Source organism: Tinamus guttatus, unplaced genomic scaffold, assembly GCF_059628265.1.
Source record: "Tinamus guttatus ecotype Peru unplaced genomic scaffold, ASM5962826v1 Tinamus_guttatus_pri_ptg000030l, whole genome shotgun sequence".
NCBI classification, from domain to species: domain Eukaryota; kingdom Metazoa; phylum Chordata; class Aves; order Tinamiformes; family Tinamidae; genus Tinamus; species Tinamus guttatus.
The window spans coordinates 3,254,849-3,268,290 of NW_028288564.1; the positions used below are offsets into that span (position 1 = coordinate 3,254,849).

Consider the following 13,442-nt stretch of genomic DNA (forward strand, 5'->3'; position numbering starts at 1 on the left):
AGACAGCTGAGAAACACTGAATATATGTGGAGATTGAGCCATCTTCACAGAATCACAGAATGGTTGAGGTTGGAAGGGACCTCTAGAGATCATCTAGTCCAACCCCCCTGCTCCAGCAGGGACACCCAGAGCTCGTGGCACAGGGTGGCATCCAGGCGGGTTTGGAAGATCTCCAGAGAAGGAGACTCCACAGCCTCTCTGGGGTATCTCCTCTCCCCTCAATATACGATGCCTCCTGGAGCAGGATGCTAGCACCGATACTCCTGTTTTGATGGTTGTCAACACACAACAATAAGGGAATGGTCATTGACAACCCCAACATCTCCATGTTATTTTATGCATGTGGGGTTTTCTAGACCCCATCCAAACACGATTATTTTTAGCGTACAATATGAATACTCATGATGCCACCATTACACGTGCTTTTATGAGGGCAGCAATCTCTTCAATAATTACTCTGAAAAATGGCTGCAGATACAAAGCTGGTTTATGCTGTTTTATCTGATGATAAACATAGACTAGGCTGGTGTACAGCACTAAAAAAGTGTGTTTCATATAACCACTATTGCCAGCTATTACAAAGCATAACTTGCTTTGTTTCTGCTAATAAATATATATATATACACACACACACAGCACCTATACTTCCACCTATCATGTGTTACAAACATACTTACATCTTTTGCCATGTTACCAAAGACTAGAAACCAATCCTCCTGAAATCTTGGCGGCTGCAGGACAGAGAGACAACGATGCTAATTTCTGTAAAGTAAGTAAAGACAAGACCAACTATAAGAATGAAAGGAGGAAAAGTTTTTTTTTTCTTCTCCACCAGAAATTACTAAATAACAACAAATACGTTTTAAATAAAAAGGGGGATATTTGTTTTTTTAAAGGAAGTTTTATGTCCCTGGCAATCGCCCCCCTGTGCTCCCCACCCTAGCCCCACACGTGGGAGCTCCCGCAGGGCAGCCCCCCCCACCCCAGCACACACCGAGGCCGCAGGGTCCCTGCCCGGGCGCGGGCGGGGAGAGGCGACGCTGCCTCGGCCTCCTCCTCCTCCTCCGCACCCCGTTTCCCGCGGCCGGCACCACTAGGCCTCAAGTGCCGGCTCCCCCGGGGCCGCGCTCGGCCGGGCCGCTCGGGCAGCCGCCCCCCGCCCGGGCCTCCTCCTCCCGCGGGGCGCCCGCAGAGCCCCGCGCCGCCGCCGCCCGCGCCGCGGGGCCGCGCCAACCGCCTCAGCGGGGCGCGGGGAAGGGGCGCGCGCCCGGCGGCGATGGCGCAGGCGGGGGAGGTCGGTCCTCGCCTAACCCCGCCGCTCGCCCCGCCGGCGGCGCCCCCCCGCCCCAGCGGCTCATCCTCCTCCTGCTCCTCGTGCAGGCCGGGGGGCTGCCCGCACCTGAGCGGCCGCAGGCGGAGAGCGCCGGCTCCATCCCCCGCCGCCGCCCGCAGAGCCGGGGCGCGGGGCGGCAGCAGCAGCGGCGGTGGCAGCGGCAGCACCCCCCGCGCTGCTCCTGCGGCGGCGGCGCCCGACTGCACATGTGCGGCGGCGCGCGCGGGCCTGGCGCGCGCCGCGGGGGGGCAGGGGACGCGGGGGCACCAACGGTCCCCAACGGCCGCGCGCCGGGGAGGCGGCGGCGACAGCGCCGGGATGGGGGAGGGGGACCCGGCGGGACCGCCCCCCGGCGCCGCGCGGCGGCCGGGGAGGGGGCAGCGCGGGAGGGGGTGTCCCCGCCAGCCCCGCTCCCATCCCGCGCTGTCACCGCCCGCCGCGGCCCCGCGGGGCTCCCGCCGCCCGCGCCGCGGCCAGCGGCCCCGGGCACCTGCGCCCCCGCGCCGCCCCCTGCCTGGGGGGCGCCGCAGAGTGGGGGCCAGGGCGGCCCCGCGACCCCCCCGTTCCCTTTTCCCCCCTTTCTGTTTTATTTTTCCGCTCCGCTCCCGCAGGGCAGCGCGGGGCCGGGGGGGGTCCTGGGGGCGGGGGGGGAATAAGGGAGGGAGGGAAAAAAAAATTGAAACTTACACTTTTGTGCGTCCCCCCGGCGTGACGCTGCGCGCTGACGTCACGGGGGTGTAGCGTGCCTTGCACGGGCACACGCGGAGCGGCCGGAGCAACCGTCCGCCCCGCCGCGCGGGCGCGGGGCGCATGCGCGGCACTTTCGCGCCTTCGGACGGCCCGCCCCGCGGCGCGCGCGGGAAGCATCGGCGCGGGAGCGGCCGCCGAGCACGTGGGCGGCGGCGGCGGCGGCCGCGCGCGCGCAGGAGCCGCCTCGCGGGCGCCGGCGGGAAGGCGCCTCGCGGCGGGGGCGGGGACCCCTGGCGGCGCCGCGCGGGAAAAGGGGCGCGGGCGCCGCCGCCGCGTCCCGCTGCCGCGCCAGGTCCTGTCGCCGCCGCCGCCTCTGCGCTTGTCGCTTCGCGGCGAGTAAAGGGAGGGCTCCCTGCGACACAGCTGATCCCTGGCGCTCTCGGGCTGCAGCCTCCCCCTCGCAGCCCTGATGCTAGGGGGAAGCCTAGCGCGGGTGCAGCTGCGGCCGCCGAGGTGACGGTCGCCCGCTGGGGCTGTGTGATGGAGCAGCACGAGAGCCGCATGTCAGTGTGAGCAGGGTCCCCTCACCTTGCACTCTGTGAGTCCCGAAGGAGCATCAGTGATGGCAGGGAGTGCAGCGAAGTCAAAGCTGCCGCTTATAGGTGCACATGGAAGGCTGCTCCACGGGGGTGGCTGCTCAGCAAGCTCTGCCGGCAGTACCCAGTGCACATGACACGCAGCTCGCGGGAGAAGGGTAAGACGGGCAGAAAAGAAAAGGCTTTTTCCTTTTCAAAGCCGTGCTGCTTCCTGATTAGGCCTGGAAAGGACGGGCATTCATGAATAAGAGACATTACCGGGAGAGGTGTGTTTAAAAAAAAGCAAAACAGAAAAATTCAGCATACACCCCAGAGAAGGTTTGACAGTTGACTAGATTCACATTAAAGTTCTTCTTTTTTTTTTTAACTTGTGAAGTTGTGTTTTCTAATAGTGAGGAAATAGTTACTTTGATTCTTTTGGTAAATGTAGCAATATTCCAAGTTTTTCCTGTACAGTAACCCCTTGCTACCTGCCACTTCCCCACTCGCTATTTTGGGGCTCCGGGGCTGATAAATGAGTTCCCTGCTCTGCCAGCTAAAAGGAGGAAATCCCCATTTCCCCATTCTTGGTTCTCAGCGGAGCTTGGCGAGCAGCAGTGCACACCTGGCAGGCTGACAGCCCTGGCAGCTGCCGCCCAGGCAGACAGTCCCCGCCGAGGGGAAGCGGCTGCGGTGCTGCCGCGCCGCGGCCCGTTCCAGGACAGGCAGCTCACACCAGCAGCGGGAGCGCAAGACTCATCCACAGCAAGGAAGCTGCTCTCCAAGAACCTCAGGCCTCAGGAAGCAGTCACCTCTCCAGCCACCAAAGCCAAACTCTGGGAAAACAAACAAACAAACTCAAGAAAACATCATCTCCTCCAGCTGATTATGGTGCTTTCCACCTTATGTGATATATACTCTGATGGTATATTTAAACTGTGGGTTAAACCTAAGTGCCTGCATGTGTCTCTCCTTTATTACATTAATCCTTACAGGGAAAATTGTTTCACTGTCCCAGCTGCCGCAAAGCGCTGCTATTTTAAGGAATGCATCCTCAACAGATGACAGGGTATGTCCACCCCAGGATGAAGATAGGAAACAAAAAAGAAAGCAAATACTTCAAAAAGGTACAATTCAATGACTACGCTAAGGTAGAAAGCATTTATTTTTCGCACCCTTGAAGTTTCATGTGACAGACTAGCACCATCTTAAAGAAGTCCCAGTCTGAAGAGAAAAATTCTAGCTTCTCTAGTGCAGAGTGGAGAATCCTCGTATGAAAAAAAATAAAGATGAGCAAATAATGTATTTGCAGTTGTGGTTTGTATAGACTAAGGTAAGTATGCCAGCTTTCAGAGCAAGGGAGCACTAGCAGTCGCAAACCTGGTCTAGCACTGCCTGCTCCTGCAACTACACAGCTCTGCAGACAGAGGAATCGAGTCTCTCTGGACCCTAGGCAGCAAGGAGGTGGTAACTGAAGACCACCCATTTTCATTACTCAAGTTCTTCTATTTACACTCGTCACGTAACCTTGCTGTGGTGCTTAACGCTTCCCAGTAAGCCTCTTGGCTTTGCCCTGAATTTCCTGTGAGACAACCGAACAAGCGTGTATTACAGAGGCACAATGCTTGCTTTTTTCCTTTAATGCTTTAGGCCTCCATTCCTTACATAGGTTTTGGAGTGAAGAAGGAGAATGCTGTCATCATTTTGCCAGAATTTATTTTACCATATTAATAACTCCCTCAGCATATCCACTCACAGCTGCTTTTATTTTGTTTTCTAGTACCATGTCTCCATACAACACTGCTCCTCTGTGCTGTTCCCCAACGGACACCCCTCTCTGCCTACAAAGCACGGAGTATTCAACTGGTGCAAAAAAAGGAACCATGAACCTGCTTTCTCATCACCTTTAGCAATCATAGGTGCAAGAATTCTTAAAGCTTTGAAAAAGTTATGGAAGTCCCATGGATTATGCCATTACGGCAACGTTTCCTGAGCAATCCTAGGCCTGTGCAAGTGGCTATTGCCAAAGACCAACCTCCCACCTCTCAGTAAGGATTTCCTTCTGCAAAACTGAAGCACGGTCTGCTTCAGACGGGGTGAACTGCAAGTAGGGGGGGTGTAGGTCAACGTGCTCCAGCCTGACTGTGGGAACAGGGAAAGGAATCAAGCACAGGCACAGGCCATGCTATGAGTTTTTAAACTGCTTGGTTCCTTCTCCTTCATAGGCAGAGACGACTAAATGTAGCTGTCAAGGGGCGAATGCTCAAGAACTCCACTTGCCAGACAGCAAGCTACAGTGCTTGAGGCAAACTGAGACACGCAGAGCAAGCAACCAGGTACACTCACCTGCCTCCAAATAAGTAAGTTATAAATAAATCAGGTATGCTAAACAAATTGCTACTCACTACTGAACAGACCCTTCCTTTCTACCCACTTCAGCTCATTTCACCACAGAAATGGCCACTCATCACCAGTGAAGACAAAGGCTCTGCCCTCCATCAGCTGTTCTGTATTCAAACAATGCTAACCATTAGATAAAAGAATGAGACAGGTATCAACCAACAAGCCCAAACAAAGTTTTCTAGAAAAGACCACTATTTCTTCAGAAAAAACTCTATATAAAATAATTGGATTTTCTTTTCAGGGGTTCTGGATCTTTGCTTTATTTTTTATCTGCTTAACACTGGAGTGGGAAGAGGTATTTTGGAGTAGAAGCATACCTTCCTGAAAAGCTGCAACTGCATCTAAATGCAGTTAGACTGTTAAACATTCTTCCCATTTTACTTACAGACAAGTCAGACCTTCAAGGAACAAGGTCTGTTGTTTCTATCCTAAGATTTTTATCATGAGAGTCTCTTACCTTGACATAAAAGACATAATGGAAAACATACAAAGGTCTCTACCATGGTCAGCTCTAAGAACACGTGAGGAACATAATAAACCGCTGTGAGGTGACATCAAATAGACTGTTTTCTTTTGAAATACATGTGATATAAATATGATTGTGGCAGCAAACAGTACGTGCAAGATGCATGTCTTTCAAAACCAAGATGCGGCATTAGGGAGAGAATCTTCTGTTTCCAGAAGGGAGGCCTGACTGTAAATCAGGGTAAGACCTCTCTTTCTCATATAATTAAGAAACAAAATTATTTTAATGAGGTGAGACAAAATAAATAGTAATGAGGCAAAATAAAAGATTTGAGACTGTAGATTATAAAACTGTACAATAACGCTGTTAATTTGCTTCTACAACTTGATTACTAATCACTGAAATAAACAAATAGAGCAGTTTTCAAATTAATTTTCTGTTAAAGACTTAAAAAAAATTATTTATTTGGTACATTTTTACTGATATTTGTCACTCTTCCCCCAAAAAACTTCCGAAACCATTCAAGGAGAGGTGAAACTGTCATGCACAGCTGCAAGCTTTTTGAGGCAGTGCCAGAAAAGAAAATCCAGTGAAGAACTCAACTATTATGCACCCTGCCTCGCAAGGGCCAACTGGCCCAGCAGCATGTGCAAGCTCTGGGCTAGCCCAAACGGTGTTTTGCCAAGCCCAGCAGATGTCAGGCAAAACAGAGGAGGACACTGAGGCCACTTTGGCAGGGGAAAGAGCTTTGAGGCCTACGGACACGTAGGAAACAAGCTGTGGGTAATTCCACTACTCAGCGGACAACTACTCTCATTTTAATTGGCAATTTAAATCTAATTTAATTCAGCTTTCTAACTGTTGCGTGCATACCAAAGTTATTCTATGTGTTATATTACAATACTAACCTAAGCTGATAATAAATCTTTAATAGCATTAATGTAAACATAAAATTCAAAAAAATATTCTTACTTGTTTGTCAGGGGAGGCTACAGTGAATAAGCTCTTTCTATGGCATATAAAGAACAGGTTTTTTACAAGGCTTTTGTAAATGCGAACTACAAAGTTGTAGAGTTCCCAATGCACATCTAATCAGCCTTTTCTAGTTTTGTGCAAATTTAATTAAAATAGTTTCAAAGGTAAAATAATGTCCATTTTATCCAACCTCCAGAGTCTGAGAACTGATAAAATACCTTTGCATCTGCTTAAAATTAGACTTCCCAGTTTTACCAATTTTATTTTCAGTTTAAACACAGAAAGAAAACTGTAAACAATTAGTATAGCAGTAGTTAGCAAGAACAGGTAACAACTGTCAGTCTTCAAATATAACTTAAGCTATACCCTTTCTCATTGTCAGCATGGTCAAATATGTAAATAAATAAAAGAAGTAACACAAATGAAAGTTATCACTGTGAGAAAATATATGATATATGGTAAACTGGAGTGAAGTATCACATAATACCAGCTGTACCATTTGGAATATGTTTTTACTGTTTAAAGTAGCTTGATGCTAACCAAATCAAACCTTTTATTTGTGTAAAGGATTAGACTTTTACTCACCATTAGAAATAGTTTGTTACCAAATTTATAGCAGTGTACTGAACTCCTAAATGTGAAAATGACTCAAGTCATTTATAGTGTAAGAAGATACCATAGGCACCATAATATAATATATATATACATATATATATATTATATTAAAAACAATATCTGGTGATGAACAAATAGTAACAAAACCAGATGAAAATTAAAAGGCACATCCAGGCAAAAAATACTCAACACAATTTCTGTGAAACTGTATTTAAAAAAATAATTTCTACTCTGCATGTTTAATTGGATTAAGAACAAATGTTCTGGTCCATTTGAATCTGCCAGGATGAAAGTCCGTTTTGCAAGGGATGCTTAATTCAAATATCAGATCACTATTTTTTAATATTTTTTTCATATCAGTGTAAGGCTTTTAACTGAGTAAATGTTAAGAGGACTACTCAAACCATCTTGTTTTTTTGAGTGCATAGAAATACAATGAGCAATGAAGATACTCTTTGCAAAAACACGTATTCCTGTGCACGTGCAAGTCTTATCAGGTACTCGAGCGTCTTTCAGGTCTTGGAACACATTTCATAATGGCAGCTCTCCACAGGGCTGGGGCAAGTAGAAGACTTAGAGTTGTCACACTCAAAATAAGGAGATAGACCTGAAAATTGAAAAGGAAAGAAAGCCATTACTTCACTTCCCAGTTAGGTGGTGAGCTAGGAAGCAGTTAGGAGTCGATGAGATGAGGCTTTTCTGGACAGCATCTCCAGGAGAGCTCGCCCGTTGTCCCGACCATCCGTACACACTGTTAAAAGAGCAAGCAAGCGCACCCACAAACCATTCCAAGTTTACCTGCTTCGAACGTGCAATTGTAAGAATTTGATAGTAGTACAAAAATTATTACTTGCATGCATAGTTAAGAGGTCAGTTTTAGAAGCTTGGGGTGCACTAAAGGGCCAAAGGCCAAGAACCACTTCATATTTTATATATATTTATATATATATATACACACACACACATTATACATAGAATATATAATATTTAATATGTAATAATTAAACATTGTATATGTTTGTGTATATACACATGAAAGTGGAAAAAACAACATGGTTTCATGTTAGATTGAAAACATGCACCACCATCTTATACTTGACAAAAAACCCCAAAATGTTGCATACTGCTGCACATCTTCTGAAACAAGATCTTAACTATATTTTCTGAAACAGCCCTATATGATGGCAGTAGAGAGGAGTTTTCAAGTGCAAGTTTGACAAAAGCAGTTCTGAGGTGTCAAACAGAAAAGTAATTTTTGGAAATTTCAGAGCTATATAAAACTAAACAGTGACAGAAGAATGGCAATAGGAAAAGATGAAAGGCTAAAGGTATCCAAGAACCCAACAAACTGCATGAAACATGGTTGGGTATCTTGAAACTCTGTACAAACCAACTATATTTGTAAGTCCTAGTTACATGTAGGAATAAACGTGAGGATTAATCACCTCAGTATGTATCAGTAAATACTGGTGTGTAAATTTTCCACCTCTGCTTTGGTTGGAATTGGTTCCAGCATTATATAGGCTACTGCTCACACAGTGAAAAGTTCAGAGGCGCAGAGAAGAAAGCAGCTAGCACTAGAAAGTGAGATCATTTGATACATCTTTGAAGCCATAATTTACCTCAAATGGCAAAGCAGACTTCATCTTGAGAAAATAGGGTTCTCATAGCTTGGAAAGAAAACTAAATTAAAAAAATCCTTTTCTAGTATTTTCTTTCCATGACTGCTGAAAAAACTGGTTGTTGCTTCTGCAAAAAGAATGTAAAATGAACTGAACTAGGAAGCCCGTCAGCGACGTATGTACACCCGGCATCCATTTATGCAGTTTGCATGGGCTGATTCTGCTTGTTGATATTTAAAAGTTGCCACAAACTGGAGGATCTTTCATAAGCACTGCCACATAAAATCCCACAAAGTTATTCAGGCTCTAAAAACAAAGTTAAATGCCCTAACTTACCTCCCGAGATATGATCCCTGCTCTGCGTGCTCTGCTTCCCAGAACGAAGGAGAATTCACTGACTTGTGCCAGTCCTGCCGAGACGATCCATTTGATGTACTGGCTGCTCTTTGGAAGAATCACAGAGAGGACAAGCACTGCCAAGACAAACTTTAAAAACATTTTTTCGGGTTGTTGTTGTGTATATTTTTTTGGAACAGTGCAATAGATAAAAGAGCACAATCATTTTAAGAGTCATAGCATCAGACACATTAATGCTGGTTATAAAGTAATATAGTATTCTTATAAATAAAGACATCCTTGAAGGTCAAAAGAAACAAAAAGTATACTGTATATTATAAAGGAAATATCTAATTTACTATAATATACTTGATAATTTTGTCACAAATCCACAGCTAGAAAAGATATTTCTCCACGTGTAATGGTTTTTTAACATTAAAAATAATCCTTTAATTTATCCTAAAAATATTTCTAACTGCTGTCTATTGATATATAAAATACAGATGTACAGCAAGGATGTAATATCCTCTTTGCTATATCAAATGTTAAGTTCTTGAACAGATTTTTCAGTATGACATGTAGCACTATTATTTAGATTAGTAAAAGATACCTGAGAAAGATAAAATACCTTCATTATGACCACAGACAGTGTAAGAAAGAGTAAGACTGTGAGTTCATATATTACAAATGTGGGGAAAACATGAAGTCCTAGAGGGAAATGAAAAGAAAAAGTAAATTAATACATCTTTTAAAAAGAGCAATTTTAGCTAAGCATTCATACAAACCTCTGAACTAGGTCTGAATAAATAAATTGTGTATTTCTTGGGACATAGAATGAAAGTATGCAGTATTCATAAATACTGAATCAATGTATTTCACACAACTTTTATTATTACTCTATTACTACTTCTACACATGAGATAATACATATCATATTACTGTTGCATTTATTATAGTATTCATATACAGTTCAGCATACCATTAAGTAAAAAAAAAAGATGCCATCACTTTTTATTTATATGAACTAAAAGTTTAGTGATTTTTTTTTATTACTAAAAGAGATGCAAATTCTTGTGCTATGTTCCATTTCTATATTATTTAGAATATACACAGTTCATTTCTGCCAAAAAAAAAAAGCTTGCGTAAAATTTTAGTTTCTAGTGTATTTACAACTATTTAACACTTTTCAGAAATTCTCACCACTGCATTCATTTCTTTTTAATTTAATGAATATGATTGTAAGCTCCATTTAAAAACAATTACCATTTTGTCTTTTTTTAGAAACCTTTGGAAAACAACTTTAAGGCAGATATCTCATGATTTTTTTTGGAGTTAGTAATAGATTTAATGGCAGGAACCTATCTAAACAAGCAAACAACATTTCTTAATGTTATATCTTAGGCACTTAATCATAGGCACTTTCTGCAAGACCCAACCACTTTGCCTACTGGAAGAACTACCAGAAGCCATTTTCCAAATCCATAAGTTGTACATGATTGATGCGGGAGCACTTTTATATATAAGCTTTTCTCCTTTCCATGCCAATCAACAACACAGAACCTCCAGAGCTGAAACATACCCCTTTTTGAAAGCCATAAAAACACCGCGAGAATATAATTTCAGAGGTCTGTATATAGACTGCTACATGCATTTTGTTCACTGTTTAACCTTTTTGTATGAAACGGCAACAGACTGTCAGTGTGGGAGGAACATGCTAGAGGGTTGACTACAGCTACGGTAGAAAAGATGCCTGCTTTGATCCCATGACCCTCACAAGTGAGCTAGAAAAATCACTGACTGGAATCCGGAGAGTTGTAACCCCTGAACATGATCTAGCAACTACAGAATTATACAAAGCCCCATTGCTATGATGAGATATGTATATATGCAATATAAATATATATTACAAAGTAGCAAGAAATTGTCTCATATTGAAACACCTAAATTATATTCCCAGTGACCACATACATTTTCAATAATCTTATCAACAAAAGAAAAAAAAATCCATGAAAATCAGTAAAAGGTGTAGCAGGATAACAAGAAGCAAGATAAGAAGCACTGTGAATAGCATGGCAGTTTAAAATAAATCCTGCTACTATTAAATAAATAAAGATCAGTATTTTTGAGAGCAGTTCTAGCCTTGCTAAAGAAGAATCTTACTCATAGTTGACTAAACCAGAGAGCGTGTTTTTCCTTAGGCTAAGAGGAACTCGTGCAGGCAAACATAACTGAGTCCTTGGAAGATCATTCCTTTTTCAAAAAAAAGTCTTACAAGAAGAAGCAAAACAATAGTGTTTCTGATAAATCCATAAAGGTGGCAATTCTCCTGTCTAATTATTTCTGTTGAAGAACAAGAGTTTAGCTTCCTAAAGCACATGAGGCATTTAAATCAATGCTCTAACTTTGCAGTTGACTTAATGAAAGTCAAGGATTCACTAGTTTTCTCCATAGCGCTACAGACCTAAAGGAACTCCCGAGAACTACAAGTTGCCCTCGGTCTGAACGTGCAAGAGAAGTTGTTTGCAGTTACTTCAAGCTGTTTTGTCCATATGCACATTGAATTGTGGATGAACATGTACTCCAAGCACTCCAAGCTGAATTTTTTATATGTGGCACCCAACCATCATGCATACGCCCTACACTTTGTTTCTTGATCTCCTTCCACCTGCACAAGCACAAATGCTAAAGCCTCTCAATAAGGGGAGAGATGGAAGAAAACAGGAGCCACAGGAATATCACACCTATAAATAAATAAATGTCTGTACACACAAATGTAAGTGACAAACAGCTTTTCTCTTTTTACTGTCTGTCATGTGCACATTGCTAGTTACCCTGCAGGCTGGTCTCAAAGATGTATGTGAACAGCAACTAGAGAAATAACATCAGCTTTGACAAGATGGCCAACTGACACCTCTGGAACAGGAGATATCAAAAGAGAGGCTATAATGTAGTCCAGGGCTCTCATCACTGTTGGTGGATCTACTATTTTTCGTTCTGGAGCAAACAAAGTCTGAAGTTACCTTCATGCTTCTCTGTGTGGAGACCAGCACCATATTTTAAAGATCAGAGGCACAAACTGCCATGAATTTCTACACTAAAAATGGAAGTTAGTACCACAAGGGTGAAGCAAGCCTAAGATGCTCACATACAGCGTTCTGGGAAAACAAAACAACTCCCTGCTTGCACAATTTGGGAATAAAACGTGTGGATTTCCTGGGGGATTTCATGGTTGTTCTAGAACTTTGCTCCACTCTAGACAAAAATTCAGGATATGGCCACAAGTCATAGCAAACCATTATACAAACACACAAAACTTTCAAGCCTTCCTGACCAAACAAATGCCACCAGGAAGATTAACTTCATAGACAGATTTATTTTAAATGGATTTATCAGACTTTGTGATGAGGCTCAGGAGTCCCTATGGACTCCTAAAGCAGAAAAAAAAAACACTTCAAATACTTAAAACTTCAGGACCATCATCAGGTAGCATATGGCAGCCTGCCACTAATAGCAAGGGTATCAATTACGTGCATTTTCATAGAACTCATCAGGAAGTCACTGAACTTCTCTTCTACACAGTTTTCTAGTACAGTTGGAACAGGGGTCCTGGAGAAAATGTGACCTCGCATCACTATGAAGACAAAAGCACTTCACTTACATAATAAATTAGTACCTAGTCGTACCTGGCCAATTACAGGCACGATTTTGCAGATTTTTTCTAAAGCACGTTTTCTTTACAAGACTCTCCCTGCATGCTGGATGGCTCCTAAGCAGCATGTGAAGATCAAAATACAGTCATCACCATGCCCTGGAAAATCCTCCCTGAAAAACACTGTAGATTCTTAGAAATCTTTGATAACAAGAAAAAATACTGAAGCCAGAACTCTCTTGGTCAGACTGGAGCCACAGAGTTCATCCTGGCATGTCCTCAGACCAGGACAACTGCTCAGAAAAATCCTTTAGTCCTACATTGCGTCTACCAGCAGTTTCAATGATTCTTAGACCATAGCTAGCAAATGCGATAAATGCAACAGCTATGGGAGATGATTAAGGCAATAATGCCAGATGCTAATGGCAGAGTGGAAAAACAGCACTTGTCTCCACTTTTCTGCAAAGGAAAGGTCTTCTTTCCTAACTGACCTTAATGTCAGTTCTGAGAGCTTGGATCTTTCAATTTTCTTTATGTACCCTGCAGGACAACGAAGCATTCAGAGCCAGAGGGACAAGGAGAAACCAATGTATGTCACAAATGAATCTCAACCCTGGGATCTGCTCCTGAATTCCAATTCAACAGAAATACTAGAGATTCAGAGAAAGATGTTCTGCATTTGTTCTGGGGAACGGTAGCACTGCCAGTGTCAGCACCAACCCTCTTCTGAGAAAAGAGACCGTGCTGTTAAGAAGGGTTGTCAGCATCTTGCATTCCG

The 13,442-nt window shown here is 44.0% G+C and overlaps 2 protein-coding genes across 4 annotated transcripts in view; both read right to left on the reverse strand.

Moving 5' to 3' along the window:
- Positions 1-2,110, reverse strand: part of TFDP1 (transcription factor Dp-1) — a 40,658-nt gene extending 38,548 nt beyond the window's left edge. For 2 of the 3 annotated variants that reach the window (XM_088530362.1, XM_088530350.1), the window contains exons 1-2: positions 2,021-2,110; positions 678-762 (exon numbers count right to left, since the gene is read on the reverse strand). In XM_088530362.1, coding sequence (XP_088386488.1) covers positions 678-689 — 12 coding nt within the window. In that variant the 5' untranslated portion in view covers positions 690-762; positions 2,021-2,110. Of the gene's footprint in view, positions 1-677; positions 763-1,399; positions 1,461-2,020 lie in introns of those variants that run through there. The other variant, XM_088530356.1, reaches the window with a different exon arrangement.
- A 4,266-nt stretch (positions 2,111-6,376) lies between these two features.
- SLC9D1 (solute carrier family 9 member D1) overlaps positions 6,377-13,442 on the reverse strand; it is a 31,459-nt gene continuing 24,393 nt past the window's right edge. Inside the window, exons 11-13 of the mRNA XM_088530239.1 lie at positions 9,644-9,723; positions 9,016-9,165; positions 6,377-7,664 (exon numbers count right to left, since the gene is read on the reverse strand). Coding sequence (XP_088386365.1) covers positions 7,551-7,664; positions 9,016-9,165; positions 9,644-9,723 — 344 coding nt within the window. The 3' untranslated portion in view covers positions 6,377-7,550. The remainder of the gene's footprint in view (positions 7,665-9,015; positions 9,166-9,643; positions 9,724-13,442) is intronic.